The sequence below is a fragment of the Macrobrachium rosenbergii genome, chromosome 41 (assembly GCF_040412425.1).
Source record: "Macrobrachium rosenbergii isolate ZJJX-2024 chromosome 41, ASM4041242v1, whole genome shotgun sequence".
In the NCBI taxonomy this organism is placed as follows: Eukaryota; Metazoa; Arthropoda; class Malacostraca; order Decapoda; family Palaemonidae; genus Macrobrachium; species Macrobrachium rosenbergii.
Window position 1 is genome coordinate 55,208,813 of NC_089781.1, and position 21,220 is coordinate 55,230,032.

At 38.5% G+C, this 21,220-nt stretch overlaps 1 protein-coding gene across 5 annotated transcripts in view; it reads right to left on the bottom strand.

Moving 5' to 3' along the window:
- RasGAP1 (Ras GTPase activating protein 1) overlaps nt 1-21,220 on the bottom strand; it is a 933,257-nt gene that overhangs the window by 125,541 nt on the left and 786,496 nt on the right. For 4 of the 5 annotated variants that reach the window (XM_067084371.1, XM_067084369.1, XM_067084372.1 and 1 more), the window contains one exon: nt 8,856-9,036. In XM_067084371.1, coding sequence (XP_066940472.1) covers nt 8,856-9,036 — 181 coding nt within the window. Of the gene's footprint in view, nt 1-8,855; nt 9,037-21,220 lie in introns of those variants that run through there. The other variant, XM_067084374.1, reaches the window with a different exon arrangement.

The following is a 21,220-nucleotide window of genomic DNA, read 5'->3' on the forward strand; positions in this document are numbered from 1 at the left end:
CCAGAGGGCGTGACTCCTCTGGCAGGATCATTTGCCCACATCTATGAAAATGGCACTGTGCCAAGTTGGCACTCATATAGTAATACCTAATGGCTATGGCATATCTTATCTTAAATGTATCATGCTGTGATAGGTATGAAAGGGAAGTCATAGGACTTATAAAATTGGAATATCTGTCAATGGCACTCTGCACTGGCAGAGGGAATTAAAGTAAAATGTGGGCCTTGGTAAGGTGTGAAATAAATGTGAGTAATAATCAAAAATAAGAAAGGGGAAATGTTAAAGGGAAAAGAATAAATTACAGAGCTATGGGGAAAATAAATAGGTGAAGGACCCTGACATCCTCTTCTGGATAGAGGTGCCAAAGTCTTCGTAGGGAAAAGGGATGGCACTGTGCCACCTTGGCACAGGTGCCAGGAGAGCTCAGTGGCTCTCTTTAAGCTACCTGGAATTATCCACGCCCATGATATTTCCTCTGTGGACCACCTTTAGGTGGGCGGTTTGTCTTGGCCAGGGAAATCGGTGGAATCGAGCCTGAGGAGGGTATCTGAGTGCCACCTGTGTCGGCTTCCTTGATGGCTGACGCAGGGGCCTTCTTTACAAGCCCTACCATGATCTGTTGCAGCTCCTCGAGTTCATCTGCCATTTGAGACATGGCAGAATCCTTACTCACTGTTGTGTCTGTGGCAGACTGAGACAGAGAGGAAGCAGTCGTGGGGGGCTTGAGAGGCTCACAGGTAAGAATGACCAGCTCATGCACAGGTTGTGAGGCCGCATCTTTGGGTGAGCTTCCACTGTGGTCGGAAGGATCTGCTCTCTTACCAGCACTGGTAGCGGAGCCAAGCTGGGAGAAGAGATGGGACCTGGACTGGGATCTCTGGAATGGAGATTGGGGGCGTGCTCTGACACTAGCACTAAGGCAGAGTCAGGCACTAACATTTGATTTGGAATTTGCTCGTCGTTCAAGACGGACGGAGCTTGGCACTGCTCAGTGCACGCAAGTAGCACTGGCAGAGATTGTGAATCGAGGTTGGGATTTCCTGGAGGGAGATCTATTTGGGGCCCTGGCACTGGCACTGGGGCATGGGGGGGCCCACAGCACATCGTACTCAGGTGGCACTGGCAGTGGAATGAATGCAGGAGTTTGATGCTTATTCATGCCTAATGAATGATTTGGGGGATTTGGACCCCTGGATTTCTGTAATTTAGATGGGACTGAAAGTTCTGTCCCAGGAGGATGTCATAACCTCCAGGAATGTATCTAGCTACTGTGAGGTTGCAGATCTCAGATCTATGGGGTCTCGTGATCCTCAACAGTAGGAAGTATCATCTTAACAGTGATTGACACCTTCAATCGTGACAAGTTTACATCTGTTAATGGTGGCTCCAAAGGGAACCTTGTCTTCCCTTATGAGGGACATTTGTGTGACAGAATCTTCAAATGCCTTGACCTGGCTGATGGGGCCTCTCCCTCGGGGAGGTGCCACATAAATGGGACCCTGGGCTGGAGGACCTAAGGATGTTGGGTCAGTGACTGCCAAGGTAAGGGCAGGAGTACTTGACTTATTATTTTATTAGGGCATTTTGTCCATTGGGCAGAGTGCCCATAGACTTTGCAAGCAGGGCAATAAGTCCAGCTATAATCTTTACCTGGCACTGTCCAATTGGAGGGAGCAGGCCCTTTACCCTTTGTCCATGACCCAGGCATGGCTTGTTGGGGTGTTGTCCCACTTGAGGACGTAGAGGGGTCTTCTGGCTGATTCTCCGCCTTCAAGTGGCACTGTTCAGTGGGGTGCCCTGTTCCCTTACAATGCCCACATATGGGTTTCTTATAGGGGTGCTCATTCTTGGGAGGTTGCTGGGAGTTGGTTGAGGCAGGCGAGGAGGGATATAATCTTCTTCCATGGGAACTAAAATGGGGATGATGCATATCCCAAATGTCAGCCCAACGACAGCACTCAACCACGTCTTAGGCACCTTGTCACATAGACAGGTGGCAAGGGCTGGCAGGGCATAATGTAAAAAGTCCTCAAGCTGGAAGAGTTCAAAGATTTCATCTGCACTTGTGGCTTTGAGAGATTCTAGCCATCGTTTTAAGGCTTGGGTCTTTTAAAAATCCACTCAGACCAGGTTTGGCCTGATTCCTTGGGCATATTCCTCCACCTTTCTCCACCTTTTCCTCCAAGGGTCAGGAGTTATTTCAAAAGCTTTTATAAAGGCTTGGCAGACAAGGGCAAGATTTCCTTGATCCTCAAGGGGGAGAGCATTGAATGTAATGGCACCCTTCCCTTCAAGGTGTTTTCCCAAGATCAGAGACACTTCTTCAGTAGAGGGCTGAAAGGTCACCAGGACCTTTTCAATATGGTCAAGCCAGGCATCAGGCTCGGCTTTGTCCCATTTTCTTATGAGGAAGCCTTCAATGCTGAGGGATGAGTGAAGCGAGGGTGTTGGTGTGTTGCGCATGTCATGAGCTGCCATTGCAAGCTGATGAGCTCTTTCTTTCTGCCTTTCCTGTCTTTCTGCCTCTTTTCGTTTCTCCAAGGCTATTCCTTCTTTCTCCTTCTCCTGTCTTTCTGCCTCTTCTTGTTTCTCCCTGGTTATTCTTTCTTTCTCCTTCTCCTGTCTTTCTGCCTCTTTTCGTTTCTCCTGAGCTATTCTTTCTTTCTCCTTCTTTCTTTCTGCCTCTTCTCATTTCTCCTGGGCTATTTTTTCTTTATCCTTCTCCTATCTTTCTGACTCTTCTCGTTTCTCCTGGGCTATTCTTTCTTTCTCCTCCTGCCTTTCTGTCTCTCTTTCCGCTTTGGTATCGTCTACTCTCTCTTGGACCCAATCCCACAAGGCTTGTCCTGACAGTCCCATGTCCTTTCCAGTGGACATGTAGAACCTGAAGTCCTCATCTTGCTGAGATAACGCTTATATGGGTGTGACCCTTTAGAAAATCAATATATCTAAAAGACTCAGGGCTGTTCGAGTGAACAGGTTCAATATGTCTGAAGAGACGCAACATTGTTTGAAATGAACAGATTCAGGGTGTCTGAATAGCCTTGAGGTATCTCGAAAGACTCACGTTTGTTCGCGATGAACTGGTTTAAATATGTCTAAAAGACTCGGGGCTGTTCGAGTGAACAGGTTCAATATGTCAGAAGACTCAATAGTGTTCGAAATGAACAGATTCAGGGTGTCTGAACAGACACGCGCTGTCTGAAAAGACTCAAGTTGTCTGAAAAGCCTTAAATTTCAGGGTGTCTGAAAAGACTCAATTGTCCATAATGAATGAAAATTAATATGTCTGGATAAGACTCAACTTCAGTGTGCCTGAAAGACTCAATTGTTCGAAATGAACGAAAATTAATATGTCTGATTAAGACAAATTTCAGGGTGTCTGAAAAGACTCAATTGTTTGTAATGAATGAAAATTAATATGCCTGAATAAGACTCGAATTTCAGGGTGTCTGAAAGACTCAATTGTTCGTAAAGAACGAGATAATGTGTCTGAATAAGTCTCAAACTCAGGGTGTCTGAAAGACTCAATGGTTCGTAATGAATGAAAATATGTCTAAATAAGACTCAAATTCCAGGGTGTCTGAAAGACTCAAGGGTTCTTAATGAACGAAAATTTAGCCCAGGCTGCCGTAAGCCTTTATGTATACTTTATTTGTGGAGAGACGCTGCAAAACCAATAAAAGGCTTACAGGTTATACACTTATGGTGTGTAAAGGAAATTTTCCTTGTGCTGTCAATATAATTTAAATGTGGTGCAATGAAAACAGTACATTGATCCTATCAAAATATTAAAATCTCCAACACACTAGGGTAAGACAAAAATGCTTAATCTTGACATGCACGGGGCAGTCCAGACTGCCGAGAGGTTATGCGTAGGGAAAGGAAGAAATTGTTATTCTCCGTTATCAAAACGAATCTTAGCTCACATGTGACTAATAATAGTAATAGTCAATGAATGAGTCAGGTGGGTGGGTCTTGAGAGAGAGAGAGAGAGAGAGAGATGAGAGAGAGAGAGAGAGAGGATAAATCCAGCGATGTGAAAATAGCTGGAGTCAAAGCCTTGGTGGTCGCCTACAGCGTGCCTATCAGGGTATTCAGGACTTTCCAATTTTCCTTATCACATGGATGAAGGAATAGGGGCTCTATTCCTTTTTATTAACTCTTCGACTGAGTTGCTCCCTGGCTTCCTACTCTTAAAACATGCAGCCAACATGAGATAGCACAAAAATCTCGTGGAATGGTTAATATGCTCTCTCTTCTCATGAACTAAATTGGCATGCACATGGCTATCAATTACCCAACACTGATTACAGTCACTTTTCACACCTAGCATAAACCTAAACAAAATATTTCAACTCGTACTTGAGCTGTGGAACTGGCTCTTCTGATGTGCTTAAAATGGAGGGGGTATGATACCAGGGTCATCTCTAATTATGCAGACCAGCTTAGCAGTTGCTATTCCGCTGGTAAGTTGCTACTGCAACTTGCACGTATGCTGGGAAGGAACGCTAATTGCTACGAATATACCTCAGATACTTAAGGAATTCTGGGCAGCAACGGATAAACACTGGGACTTCTTCACATTATAAAGAAATCTACTGTATTTCATTAAAACATCTGGCTAAATAGATTACGGCAACTTCATACACAAACAAATCAAGGGAAATATTGTGGCTTAGGGTCTTCTTCATGTGAGGGAAGATTATGTAAACAAGGGTTCTCTTAACTAATTATATTTACATAATAAACACAGATCAGAAGAATGACAAATTACTGGGCAGAAAATAATAAGGACCTGATAAATGAATGAATCCTACACAGGAGAATATTCTACGTCGATGATATCTTAATAACAGAGACATCGCAGAGAGGTAGATTAAGGGGGTTGGCATAAGGCCACTGCACATGGGATAGAGCCAAGTGGTTCCACAGCCAGGGCCCATCTGCAAGATATGCAAAACGGTTATTTGCAAGGCTAATAAGACGCTCAAAGGGAACTGAGGGAATGCACAGATGGTGCCAAATAACTCAGTTCAACACTAAATGCATAATTACGTTAACACTTGATGCACCAACACAAATTACTGAAGGTGATCACACAATGGAAATAGAAAATAAATCAGACAGAGAAATAACAGGAATCGTGACTAAGAAACCTTATTCTGGTATATTACCTTCGTCAAGATGATGAGGTCCTCGTTCAATAGGGCACAGACAATGGAGGAGGAAATTAAGGGGATGCCACAACAAAAGTATAGTGGTTCGAACATCGGGGTTGAACATGTGAAGGGTACAAGGGACAGGCAACGGTAAGGGCATCTGCCCTTGGTGGAGTTCCGAGTGCTTCCCTCTCTCGACTACGGTTGCATCATTTATTTCTAACCTCGGGGGATTACGCCTGGGCATTCAGATAGATGGCGCAAAAGGTCAATATTCGCCTCGTTTTCCATAGTGAGCACATGGCATCCAGTCAGACCTTGCGGAGAGTTTACCATGGCCCAGGCGGTGAGGCGCCAACTTTCTCTTTTGGCTCCTCCCTTGCCTGTTACCTGATGCCGTTGAGGAAGGCCTCTTCGAAGGTCACCTGGAAACAAGGCCTTAGGGAGTCATTTTGATCAGAGAGAAGGATTGAAGGCTTAACCATTTTGGGAATGACGGATAACCATTTTGGGAATGAGGGAGCAAGTTTATGAAGGGGTGAATGAGAACCCACAGTTCTGGTGATTAAAACAATTGAAATGAATTTTATTTCTTTCTCTGTTTACGTTACGGATGTAAAAACGGGTGAGGATGCTTGGAACGAAGTTTCATTCGTCACAATATATATACGCAGGGGACGCGTTCCAGACACTCCCCCCTTTGCGAATAGTTAATATCCATGAATACTTAGAACCCTCCCTCTAAAAATACTTACAACTGCCTATATTGAACTTCAAGTATCATCCTACATTGAATATACCTCAAATTATTATTGTATTTATTACTATATTAATCTTTGAAATTATATTACTAATATTTCAAAGTCATCTTAACCCTTTAACGCCGAAGCCCTATTTACAAAAATGTCTCCCGTATGCTGGCGGCGTTCGGTGAGTTAGCGCCGAAGCGGAAAAAAAGTTTTTTTCAAAAAATTGCAGCACGCTTAGTTTTTAAGATTAAGAGTTCATTTTTGGCTCATTTTTTTGTCATTGCCTGAAGTTTAGTATGCAACCATCAGAAATGAAAAAAAATATCATTATCATATATAAATATTGGAATATATGACAGTGCAAAAAAAAACTCGTATATAATTGTATACAAATCGCGCTGTAGGCAAAACAGTTAAAGCTAATGAGTTAATTTTTTTTAGTTGTATTGTACACTAAATTGCGATGATTTTGGTATATAACAAATTTTAAAACGATCAAAGCAACACAGAGAAAATATTATCACAAAATGATGCATGAATTCGTAATGCGTGGACGTAAAAAAATTTTTTTTTTTTAAAATTCACAATAAATCGAAATATTGTGCTAGAGACTTCCTGTTTGTTGAAAAATGAAGCTAATTGATTGAATATTACTAGACTTTAAGTGTTTTAGCTTACAATTGCAGTTTTCGACCATTTCAGTCGAGTTAAAGTTGAACAAAAGTCGAATTTTTTCTATTTATCGTGATTTATATGGAAATATTTCAAAACTGATAAAAGCTACAACCATGAGTTATTTTTTGTTGTATTGTACATGAAATTGCGCACATTTTCATATATAAAACTTTATGTAACGACTAATTTAAAGCGGTGCAAATATTGCGACAACAAAATGAAAGAATTTCTGTGATGTTCAGCCGAGTTACCGCGCAGACGTAAGGAAAATGTTTTTTTAAAATTCACCATAAATCGAAATATTGTGCTAGAGACTTCCAATTTAATGCAAAATGAAGTTAAACGATTGAATATTACTAGAATGTAAGAGTTTTAGCTTACAATTGCGTTTTTTACCATTTCGGTCGAGTTAAAGTTGACCGAAGATTGAAATTTTGGCAATTATCGTGATTTATGAGAAAATATTTCAAAACTGATAAAAGCTACAACCATGAGCTATTTTCTGTTGTATTCTACATGAAATTGCGCACATTTTCATATATAAAAGTTTATGTAACGACTAATGTAAAACGATGCAAACATTATGACAACATGACGAAAGAATTTCTGAGATGTTCGGCCGAGTTACAGCGCGCAGACGTAAGGAAAAATTTTTTTTTTTTTTCAGAAATTCACCATAAGTCGAAATATTGTGCTAGAGACTTCCAGTTTGTTGCAAAATGAAGGTACATGATTGAATATTACTAGAATGTAAGAGTTTTAACTTATAATTGCGTTTTTTTACCATTTCGGTCGAGTAAAATTTGACCGAAGGTTGAAATTTTGGCAGTTATCGTGATTTATATGAAAATATTTCAAAACTGATAAAAGCTACAACCATGAGTTATTTTCTGTTGTATTCTACATGAAATTGCGCACATTTCCATATATAAAACTTTATGTAACGACTAATATAAAACAGTGCAAACATTACGACAACGTGACGAAAGAATTTCTGGCGCGGACGTAAGGAAAAAGTTTTTTCAAAAATTCACCATAAATCAAAATATTGTGCTAGAGACTTCCAATTGGTTGCAAAATGAAGGTAACTGATTGAATATTACTAGATCGTAAGAGTTTTAGCTTAAAATTGCGTTTTTTGACCATTTCGGTCGAGTCAAAGTTGACCGAAGGTTGAAATTTTGGCAGTTATCGTGGTTTATATGAAAATATTTCCAAACTGATAAAGCTACAACCATGGGTTGTATTTTTGCTGTAGTGTACATGAAATTGCACACATTTTCATATATAAAAATTTATGTAACGGCTAATATAGAACAGTGCAAAAATTACGACAAAATGACGAAAGAATTTATGAAATTTTCGGCCAAGTTACCGCCGTGCGTAAGAAAAAGTTTTTTCAAAAATTCACCATAAATCGAAATATTGTGCTAGAGACTTCCAATTTGTTGCAAAATGAAGGTACATGATTGAATATTACTAGAATGTAAGAGTTTTAGCTTACAATTGCGTTTTTCGACCATTTCGGTCGAGTCAAAATTGACCGAAGGTTGAAATTTTTTGTAGTCGACATATGGTACGTCCACTCGGCACCCAACAGACAATTTTAGTTGATGTATGATACGTCCAATAGGCGTTTAAGGGTTAAACATTAGTACCCTTAAAAATATATACATACATACTTCTATCCTTCGAGCCAAAACAGAGAGAGTTACCATTAATTTACATTCAGCCAGATGTGCTGGCACAGGAAGAAGAGAGAGGGGAAGGAAGGAAAAAAGAGAAACTGATTTTATCACATAGTGGCAACATTTACCCTTGGTCAGAAATGTCAAGTAATTTGACATATTTGACAGGTTCACCCACCCCCTGAGCTCCAAGACTCAAGGAGAAGATCAGGGTTGAAATTTGTTTGTTTAAAATTTTTCATGACTTACTATAGAAATGCATGAATGTAATTACAGTGTATTATTATTATCATTATTTGAAAATAGTTGTGACTTTTTTGCCCTGTTTAGTACTAGCCCCTCAAGGATCAAATGTCCCTAAGAGAATTGATGATTTCAGAAATTCCGTGAAAATTTCAGGGATTTTGTGAAATCCCTGGTTTCACAGTCTGACTGTAATATATATATATATATATATATATATATATATATATATATATATATATATATATATATATATATATATATATATATATATAATATATATAATATACTACTGTATACTACTGCAAGGGAAAGAAAGAGAATTTAATTGAACTTACTTAGATCCATATTTCATTGTGTGGAGTAACTTCAACTCATGGTTCTTGTGCTCTTCTTGAAGAAGACTTACACTTGCTATTATAGCACTAATTGATTTGTAGGCAACTGCAGGGTCTAAGGGAACTCCTCCAAAAGTTACTTCTTGAGACCCCTCGATGACTAATGCACTTTCACAGGCATCTATATTCAAGAGATAAAACTAAATTAATCAAAAAAAATCACAGAAAAGAGTAAAACAAGCAGTATACAAGAGTTTCTGATAAATCCAAAACCTATTAATATATAATTACAAAACCTGATTTATGCAAATTAAATTCTTATCCTTTCAAATAAATTATTTTGATAGTGTAGCCATTGTCTGTCCTACAACAAACCAACCAACATAAAAGAATTCTCTAATAGACAGTCTTGGTTTGACATGGTGACAGTATAAAAGGACTTAAAGTAAGAGGGCTCTTTCCCTTGCCTATAGCATCTACCTGGTTTTCCCAATCATGCTTCACACACAGATGTAGCAACAGCACACAGGTTGGCCAAGATTTCCACATCTCTTAGGTCTTGTGCATCACTCACAAGCCGGAAACCGTGCTCACAGTGCCGTATTGTGTGTTTGAACTATCAAAATAGGCAGTTCTAAGTGTTTTTAGAAAGGTTCTAAGTATTTGCCGGTTCTAGCTATTCGCAGGGGGGTGTGGTACGCATCCCCTGTGAATACGGGAGGTTTACTGTGGAACCTAACCCCATCGTGAGTAGGAAAATACCTATATAAGCATTTTTAGTTTTATTATTGTGTGTTTAAACTATCAAAATTGGCAGTGGCAGTTCTAAGTGTTTTTAGAAGGGTTCTAGGTATTCGCAGGTTCTAGCTATTCACGGATGGGTGTTGTATGCATCCCCCATGAATACAGGGGGTTTACTGTATACAGTATTGCTAATTCCACCATTGGAAAAATGGTCTGGCTAAAATCTAGTGCCAATTGGGATAGCATTATTGAAGCATGTCACGCACTTAATATTTCAGATGCTGTATCAGATCCAGACCTCAAGAAGAAGCTAAATGAAATGCTGATGGCTATTTTAGTAAGGTATGTCCCTAGAAAGGTCATCACATTCAGGACAAATGACAAGATATGGATTGATGATACACGCAGATGAGCTTATCATGACAAACAGACCAAATGCTACACATGGAGATGAAATCATTCACATGAAAATTACACCATTTTTTTGTCTCGCCATCCTGCAAATAGAATTTATCATGTTAAGTACTATGTTAAGTACAGTGGAACCTCGGATTTAGTAAACCCTCGTTTTGTATGATTCGGTTTTCATCAACTTTTTTATCAAAGTTGTGTCCCAGGTTCCGTACAGCTGCTTAGATATCATACAACTGGAAACATGACTAGCGCATGACTAGGCCCCTTACCAAGCGCCCAAACAAAGCATCCTATGCGCTGTAGTGACCCATTTTGCCTTTGTTTCTCGCTGAATGAACATCACCTCAAGCATTTATCTGCATCACCCCACTTGCTCATTGTTTTTTGTGCTTTTTTATTGAGTGCAACTGCTAAATAAGCCATAATGGGGCCAAAGAAAGTTCTGAGTAAAGCCCTTCGGTAAAGAAGGCGAGAAACACAATTGAATTTAAGAAAGGAATTGTAGTGTATGCGTGGCTGATCTCGCTACGATGTATGAGAATTCCATATCAATGATCAGTTCTATCCTAGTGAAGAAAAAAGAAATCAAGGAAGCTGACGTTGTGAAAGGGGTAACGTTGTTAACGAACGAGAGATTGCAAATAGTCAAAGACATTGAGAAGTTGTTGTTAGTTTGGTTCAACGAAAAACAGTTAATGGGAGAAGGCAAGGATGTTGCATGCCAATCTCACTAAGAAAATGCCCACAAGGAGTACTGCTGTTAGTGAATTTAAGGCCAACAGAGGCTGGTTTGACAAGTTCAAAAAGCAAATGGGCATACACAGTGTTGTAAGGCAAGGGGAGGCTGCAAGATCTGACATATGGGCTTCTGAAAAATTTGTTAAGGATTTCAACAAGTGTGTAGAGGCTGAAGGATTCCTCCTCCAACAAGTCTTCAATTGTGATGAAACAGACCTCTTTGGAAGGAAATGTCAAACAGGACCTACATCACGCGGGAGGAAAAGGCACTGCCATGACACATGCCTATGAAGGATAGGCTAACTCTCTTGTTCTGTGCAAACATCAGTGGGGATTTCAGAGTGAAGCCTTTACTGGTGTATCACTCAGAAACTCCCCGAGTGTCCAAGAAAAACAGTTATTAAAAATAAATTACCTGTGATGTGGAAGGCTAACAAAAAGGCATGGGTCACGAGGCAAATTTTCACTGAGTGGGTCAATGAAGTGTTTGGCCTTATGGTGAAGAAATACCTCCAGGAGAATCAACTGCCACCCAAGTGCCTCCTGGTAATGGACAATGCTCCTGCTTACCTTCCAGGCTTGGAAGACCAATTGTTGGATGAGTTTAAATTCATAACAGTGATGTTCTTGGCCTCTAATACCACTCCTCTCATCCAGCCCATGGACCAGCAGGTCATTGCAAACTTCAAGAAACTGTACACCAAAGCACTGTTTCAAAGGTGCTTTGAAGTGACCTCGGACACTGAATTGACCCTAAGATAGTTCTAGAAGGATCACTTCAGTATCTTCGATTGCATAAGCCTTATCAACAAGGCTTGGCAGGGGAGTGACTTCAATGACCCTGAACTCTGCTTGGAGAAAATTCTGGCCAGAATGTGTCCTTGTGAAGGATTTTGAAGGGTTTGAGCCTGTTGTGGAATGGGTTTGAGCCTGTTGTGGAATCTATTGTGTCTTAGAGGAAGTCAATGGACTTGGATGTGGATGAGTTAGTGAAAGGCCACGGGGATGAGCTAACCACTGAATAGCTGCAAGACCTTCAGCACGAACAGCAACAGACGGCACAGGAGGAATCAGAGGAGAAAGAGAGAGGGGATAATGCGCCTACTTCAGTGATTAAGGACATGTTTGCAAAGTGGAGTGATGTAAAAAATTTTGTGGAGAATTATCATCCCAACAAAGATGTTATAATCCATGTCTCCAACATGTTTAATGACAATACCTGTACCAATTTAGGCAAATCTTAAAGAGACACCAGAAACAAATGTCTATGGACAGTTTTGTTGTGCATCAGGGTCCAGTGACTCTCAAGCTGATCCTAGTGCCAGTAAAAAACAAAGAGAGGAAGTAACCCCATAACTGCCAGTATAAAATGAAGAGGGGAAGTAACCCAGATAGTGCCAGTGAAAAACAAAAAGGGGAGGGGAGGTAACCCCAGATAGTTTTTGATAAATGTAGTCCTTATGGAGGGGGATTCCCCCTCCAAATAATAACCTCTCCTCCTCCCTCTCCCCTCCTCTGTCTTCCAAACGCCAACAAGAGTGTTCAATAAAGGTAAGAGGGTTGTTAAATGTTCATTCATCCATTTCATTAGTCATTTATATTAATTTCTTATTGTTTTTTGTTTTGTTAATATTTTTGGGTGTCTGCAATGCATTAATTAGATTTACATTATTCCTTATGGGAATTGTTGCTTCCGTTTTCGTACGATACAGACTACGTAAGACTTTCTGGAACAGATTATGTACGAAATCCAAGGTTCCTCTGTATGTGGAATCTAAAGGATTGTTTGCTTATAGTCAATATGCATATCGGAAGCAGTTAGGTACCTGCAATGATCTTTTAGGTTTAACATGCCATTTGCAAGAAGAACCTTGATAAGGGTTTAGTGCTGCTTTTGATTTAGTAAATCACAAAGCACTTATTTATGAACTTCAGAATCTTGGAGTGGGTGGATATGTTTTAGGTTCACTTCAAGATATCCTTACCAGCAGGCAGCAACGAGTTGCTGTTGATGGGATCTTTAGCAAAACAAGACCTATTATGTTTGGAGTTGCACTGTTATTTTTAGTGTATACAAGTGATATGGCTGCTTGCCTGGAAAACAAGATCATTCAGTACAGTAAACCCTGTATTCACGGGGGATGCGTACCACACCCCCGTGAATAGCTACAATCCGTGAATACTTAGAACCCTTCTAAAAACACTTAGAACTGCCTATTTTGATAGTTCAAACACACAATTAAAAAACTCTAAAAATGCTTATACAGATATTGTCCTACTCACAATGGGGTTAGGTTCCAGAAAACCCATCATTTCTTGGAAAAAACCTATCTCAAATATAGCCTAGCATACACTAAGGTATTCAGTACTATGTATACAAATATTAATATCTGCTAATTCTGGAGGTTCATGCAGAGTGACTTATGATAATTCAATACAAACAGAAATTGAATAACAAACAAGGATTAGCTTACCCTACACTACGGTATATCATATACATATACGGTAGCCTAGCCTACATTATACTGTACTCTATATTCACATATCGTATTATACAAACATCAACATAACGAATATGCATCTTTTCCATGGATCTTTTAAAATGTTATGCTTCAATTCACTATATCCAATAATATTGTATATATTATATATTGCTTTTGTATTATAAATTTTGATCATAGCGATCAATGTTTTGGTTTGGAAATCGATTACGCGATAAGTTTATTTCGCCATGTTTATCTCTGTTCAGAGTGCTTTTCTTGCTTCTACTTAGTGTAAATGAATCTTCAGATACTTTATTTATATGGGGCAAGGTTATTTTTCGTTATACAAAGTATTTTCAAGTCGAAGTATAACTTAAATATGTCTCGCTGTGAAATTAATTTAGCTATTTTATTTTTAATAGATGACGTTGGCTGTTTGGGGGCATGTTTGTTTTGTTTAAAAAAGAAAAGTGAAGATTCCGTTCGCTATTTTCACTCAATTTCATCATAATACAAGCTTTACGTATTTATCATTTATAGGCATAAAAATAACAGTACAGTAAACACCCCCGTATTCGCGGAGGATGTGTACACAACCCCATCCCCGCAAATAGCTTAAACCCACGAATACTTAGAACCCTTCTAAAAACACTCAGAACTGCCTACTTTGATAGTTCAAACAAACTATAAAAAACTCTAAAAATGCTTAAACAGATATTATCCTACTCATAATGGGGTTAGATTCCAGAAAACCCATCGTTTCTTGGAAAAAACATATCTCGAATATAGCCTAGCATACACTAGGTTATTCAGTACCATGTTTACCAATATTAATATCCGCTAATTCTAGAGGTTCATGCAGAGTGACTAATGATAATTCAGTACAAACAGAAACTGAATAACAAACAAGAATTTGCTTAGCCTACACTATGGTATACCGTATACATATACGGTAGCCTAGCCTACATTATACTGTACTCTATATTCACATAATATCGTATTATACAAACAACATATTGAATATGCATCTTTCCATGGATCTTTCAAAATGTTATGCTTTAATTCACTGTATCCAATAATATTGTATATATTATATATTGCTTTTGTATTATAAATTGTGATCATAGTGATCAATGTTTTGGTTTGGAAATTGATTACGCAGTAAGTTCATTTCGCCATGACTATCTCAGTTCAGAGCGCTTTTCTTGCTTCTGTTTAGTGTAAATGAATCTTTAGATACTTTATTTCTATGGGGCAAGGTTATTTTGTTATACAAAGTGTTTTTAAGTCGAAATATAACTTATATACGTCTCGTTGTGAAATTAATTTGGCTATTTTTTTTAATAGATGACGTTGGCCGTTTGGGGGCATGTTTGTTTTGTGCAAAAAAAGAAAAATGAAGATTCCTTTCGCTATTTTCACTCAATTTCATCATAATACAAGCTTTACGTATTTATTGTTTATAGGCATAAAAATAGCAGTACAGTAAACCCTCCGTATTCACTAGGGATGTGTACCACAACCCCCCCGCGAATAGCTAAAACCCACGAATACTTGGAACCCTTCAAAAAACACTTAGAACTTCCTATTTTGATAGTTCAAACACAAAAACAACTAAAAATGCTTATACAGGTATTATCCTACTAACGATGGGGTTAGGTTCCAAAAAAAAACCATCATTTATTGGAAAAAACGTATCTCAATTATAGCCTAGCCTACACTAGGGTATTCAGTACCATGTATAAATAATAGCCTACCCTACATTATAAAGTATACATGGTATAGTAATTATTAATATCAGCTAATTCTGGAGGTTAATGCAGAGCGACTTATGATAATTCAATAAAAAGAGAAATTGAATAACAAACAAGAATTAGCTTAGCCTACACTATGTTATATCGTATACATAAACGGTAGCCTAGCCTACATTATACTGTACTCTATATTCACATATCGTATTGTACAAACATCAACATAACGAATATGCATCTTTTCCATGGATCTTTTAAGAAGTTATGCCTTAATTCACTGTATCCAATAATATTGTATATATTCTTATATTGCTTTTGTATTATAAATTTTGATCATAGCAATCAATGTTTTGGTTTGGAAATTAATTAAGCAGTAAGTTTATTTCGCTTTACAGTATTTATCTCAGTTCAGAGCGCTTTTCTTGCTTATAACTAGCGTAAATGAATCTCTAGATACTTTATTTATTAGGGGCAAGGTTATTTCTCGTTATACAAAGTGTTTTTAAGTCAAAATATAACTTAAATACGTCTCATTGTGAAATTAACTTAGCTATTTTTTTCATTGATAGATGACATTGGCCATTTGGGGGCATTTGTTTTCTGTAAAAAAAAAAATTCACTCTTTTCACTTGATTTCATCATAATATAAGCTTTACGTATTTATCTTTTATCAGCGTAAAAATAGCAGTAATGTGTTCTTTCATGCCCAGTAGTTTTGATTAAAATACTTTCTCTCCAATTTTAATTACGGTCAAGTTTCATCCATGTTGCCGATGAACGATAATTTATAGTCATTAGCAGCTTGAACATTGGTTTCTCAGCTTCAGCTACAACTTGCAGCTTGAATTTAGCAGTATATTTCCTTGCTGATCTTTTATCCATACCAAATAAGGGTATAATGTAAAAATATATCAGTCCTACTCTACTTAACGTCATTTTTTGTATAATACGGTAATTGTGTATTACCGTACGATGGTTGAAATACAAGCAAAACGGCTGTTGTTATCCGATTCGGTCATAAGCAAAACAACAGTTTCTCAGTCTGTTGCTTATGGCTGTACACATCTACGCAAGAGTATAACGTTACTAACAATAGTTTTATCATTCTCTTTTAATTTCTTTAACTAAAAGATGGGATAAAGAGATGGAGGAAAAGAAGTTGGTCTATTGTAATTTGGTCTCTCTCTCTCTCTCTCTGCCTGCAGCCACGCGAAATTCAAAAATATTTAATAAACCTTATCGTATCAGTATTAATTGCTTACACCACTGCAAAATCGAATTATCATATGGCGAATTATCATAACTCGAGCACTGCCTGAATATTTTAACAGTTTTACCACAAAAAGTGCATTTAGTCATGAAAATGAGATGAAAATACAGTAATTAGTGAATATTTCTCAGTGAAAAATACTGTGAATGGGTGGATTTTCAGCGAATAATGCGTATGTACATTCTATAGAGAAATCCGCGAATGGGTGAGTCTGCAAATCGCGAGACCGCGAATGTGGGAGGTTTACTGTAACGTGTTCTTTCGTGCCCAGTAGTTCTGATTAAAATACTTCCTCTCCAATTTTAATTACGGTCGAGTTTCATCCATGTTGCCGATGAACGATAATTTATAGTCATTAGCAGCTTGAACATTGTTTTCTCAGCTTCAGCTACAACTTGCAGCTTAAATTTAGCAGTATAGTTCCTTGTCAATCTTTTATCAATACCGAATAAGGGTATACCGTAAAAATATATCAATCGTATTCTACTTAACTTCATTTGTACTATAACTTGGGTAATTGTTTATTACCATATGATGGTTGAAATACACGCAAAACAGCTGTTGTTATTCGATTTGGTTATAAGCAAAACAACAGTTTCTAGTTTGGTTGTTTTTGGCTGTACGCATTTACGCAACAATATAACGTTACTAACAATACTTTTATCACTCTCTTTTACCTTTTTAACTAGAAGATGGGATAAAAAGATGGAGGAAAAGAAGTTGGTCTATTGTAATTTGGTCTCTCTTGCTGCCTGACTGTATGCTGCTGCCTGTGCCCACGGGAAATTTAAAAATATTTTCTAAATATTGTTGTATCTATATTAATTGCTTAACCCATCAAATTATCATAAGGCGAATTATTGTAACTCGAGCACTACCTGGGTACCTCAGTATTTTCCTAGTTTTATCACAAAAAGTGCATTTAGTCATGAAAATGACATGAAAATACAGTAATTAGAGAATATTTATCAGTGAAAAATACTGCAAATGGGCGAATTTTCAGCAAATACTGCATATATATGTTCCACAGAGAAATCCGCGAATTGTGAGACAGTGAATACGGGAGCTTTACTGTATGCCAATGAAGCTGCCCTTAGTCTCAATTGGGACATGGATTAGCAGATCTCGTACAGACTTTCCACCCCATCCTCCCCTCCAAATCAATGGGACTCTGCTGAATGAGTCTTAAGCTTTTAACTATTCTAGGTGTAACTTTTGACTCACATCTTAATTTTGAAAAACATCTGATGAAAGTGTCAGCAAATGTTGCACAAAAGTTAGGTATTGTACGAATGGCCTCTATATTTATAATAGTGATAAAATCAATGCAACCTGTTTGGGTCATTTGTCCTTCCTTTACTAGAAAACTGTTCTCTGGTACGTTATGGACGTTGGCTTCTGCCAGAGATTTATCTCTTTTAGATAGAGTGGTCATGATGGTAGGTTTCTGTTTCCTAATATCAGTAGTTATGACTTGGACCACCAGTCCTAATATCAGTAGTTATGACTTGGACCACTGGTGGGTGGTCTCATTTGTCAATTTTTCATAAGTTGTATTTTAACAGAGAACTTTCACATTCTCAATTGATCCCTGATCCCCTTTTCCTGCTGAAAGCAACCAGATTTGCTGAACAGTAACACCAATATGCAGTAAATGTGCCTCACTGTAGAACTTCCCAGTTCCAGAGGTCCTTTATTCCTCACACTGTTGGATTTGGAACAGACTCCCTGATGATGTTGTACAATTACAACTTCAGACGTTCAAGCGAAGATGCAATGCATTACTACCCTAATACTATTCTCTTTGCATTTTACTACATTTTTTATCTAACAATTAATTTATTTTTTCTTTTTTAATTAACGAGATTTCTTCCTGTATTTCCCCTTACCTCATCCTACTTCTTCCTAATGCACACCATATTCTTTGGAAACTAGAATTTCATATCAGTGGCCCCTGTGGGCTTGTTCCATATAAATAGGGTTCATCTTCTGAATAATATTAACAATAATAAATACTGGGCCATCAAATATAAATTTACATAGGTGGTATTTTAAATCCGATTTGCTAGGCTAGCTCTTACCTGAATACCAGAGCATTACAAGGCTGTATTATTACTGCAATATCTCTAGATTATGCATAAGAGCTATTACTGTCTTGGTTGCTTAATCAGATGTCAAGATTGTACATTTGTATAACCTGTTACTTTTGATATTCATGGGTACTTTCTTGGCAGGATAGAGACTTCTATCCTTCATGTGTTGTTATAGTATACAGTTTTAAGCTAGATGAACCTGATAATGGTACCTCTGCTTTAGTCATGATTTAAAGGGAAGATACTAATAATTATATTATCACTAAAAGAATGTCACCACTGAGTTTGTCTCTTATCAGTTGTTACAGCTATATACTTACACAAATTTTTGGTCTGTTTCATACATGTGTGCATCCCACTTATCTGACAAATATATGTGGCTCACATTTGACTGTTTCTCATGGTCTTTTTTTCTTGCCTTGGTGCTAATAAGCTAACCCAAATGTTATTTTCCCAACTACAAACTGCATAATCCACAGTTTGCCAGTAAAATGGCATATACTACCTGCCATATACATAGGCCTCTTGGTATAAAGTTGAGTTTAGGCAGTTGTCAGAAAAGTAAAATTAACAACATGCTCTGGGCAGTAAACCAAGAAGGAATGGGCTGATTTACATTAGCCCTTTGGGTCCAAGGTTTCAGAGGTAGTGCAAGGAGTGTATTCCTCTCTTTTTCTCAAGGAGATTCCATGTCCTGGCCAGAATGCCAAGACATTGGATTTCAAGATCCCCCTATATCACTCTTCCAATGGAGATCAAAAGTCATACATTGGGAGAGATGCTTCCAATATTGAGCATGAAGTGACCTTGCCACTGAGCTTTCTCTCCTTAACCTTGAGGACCCAAGGGCACTGACTATATTTATGCATAAGGGATCTCTTGAAAGAGTATCTAAGTTTCTCAATGCAATTATCTGATACTGTGGAGGACCCTCATAGGGCCATCCTCCTTTCTCTGAAGCATTTTTTTTTGTTCCTTCTGGGCACTATGGTCCTTCATTTGAGACTCCCAAACCTTTGCCAGGTAGCAACAATGTGGCTACCTTGGTCCAGTTTGCCCATGATGGCGGTTTCTATTAAGGAAATTCCGTCCAAGGCTTGTTAAGTATTTCTGAACAAGATAACACAGCATCAGGGAAATCCTCGATACTATGCATCACTAATCCAGTGGTGCTTTCGCTGTAATAGGTTGTTGAACTTGGTAACAACGTAAATAACTGACAGTAAAGAGGGGGTGAGTAGAGGAATACCCCTCACTCATCTACCATAAAGCTATCCACTTTTCCTTCTGCCACATGGACCAAGTGGGGCAGTGGGGGTAGGTTAACTATATAAAAGGATTTGGTGTGTACCAAGGAAAAATACAAATTACTTTTCAACATATGCTATTTGTTCCCACAGAAATAATGATACAGGTTCACAACCTCCTGTCCAAAGTCTTAAGGGCCAACTGAGTTTTGGTTTTGAAAATTGTTCGGGTTTCAGAAAATGAAGCTTACTCAATAAGCAACACTAGCACATTGTACTTCCAACAAAAATGTTATTTTCATGATAAAATTAAGTTTCATATATACTTACCAAGTAATTACATATAGTTTCAACTCACACAGCAGCTTAAATTTTAAAAATTGCGGTAGTGCTTCTATTGTTTTCATGTAGGTGACTAGTCCCGCCCACTATTGGAGAACAAGAGGAACATAGCTGAAGAGCTCAATTTGTTTGTGCCCTTATGTCCATGAGAGGGGAGGAGGGAGGGCTCTGATTCCATAATTACTTTGTAATCATGAAAATAACACTTACATATAAGTAACTCACCAAGTATTTACATAGCTGAATCCCACATTGACAGGAGGTGGGATACATGGACATAATCTACTCCAAAACATTCAGTAATGGTAATGAATTTGAAATAGAAAAAGTGCTAGCACTGATACTATGCTTGTTGTTTCCTTACCTGGTAAGAGAGCTACTGCAGGTAGATACTGCCTCTGTTTAGTGCTCATCTTAACCAGTAGTGGTGTGGCGGTATAGCTGTGGAGTGCCCCTACTTTAAGTGGGAGCTTTGCAGCGAAGGACATATCTGGTGGCCAGCAAAGCATCAGTAAGTGCCCTTGCCCTGGGAGCAGTACAACAAACACAACCAGACAACACTGTCATCTACACTGAAATAAAAAAAACCACCACCCATCCACTAAAAACTGGTGGGCACTCCAGTTACATGGAAACCCCAGGCTCCCCGAAGACTCGACACCCTATATCAAGGGAAAGAGAAAGAGGATAGAAGGAATGCTTTCTACGCTTCATCCCCTAATACCATGTCAGCCACTGACAATGGACCCAAAGTACTGCAGTTCTCGAGCACTGTTTTCACTTCATGTACATAATGCATTGCGAAAATATATTTACACCTCCAATAAGTGACTGTAAAATGGCAGAGATAGACAAGTTATGTCTAAAAGCTAACAAGGTAGCTTAAGCTCTGATCTCGTGGGCTTTAACCTTAACTGACGGCAAGATATCCTCTTCAATCCGTAAATGTGCCTTGGTAATAAGGTCCCTTAGAAGAACGACAATGCGTTCTTAGAAAGGGTTCGGGAAGGACTCTTCATACAGCACTAGAGGTTGCTATAAGGTCCTCTGATTTTCTCGGTCCTATCCAAGTAATATCTTACGGCCCTCACAGGGCAAAGAGCTCTTTCTTCCTCTTCTGGGCCAAGGATCTCCATCAAATTCTTGATGGTGAAAGAACGGGACCAGGGCTTGGACGGTACCTCGTTCTTGGCCAGAAAACCGAGAGTAAAGGAGCAGACAGTGCCTCCTTGCAAGAATCCAATCCTTTTGTCAATTGCCTGCAGTTCCCTGACCCACTTGGC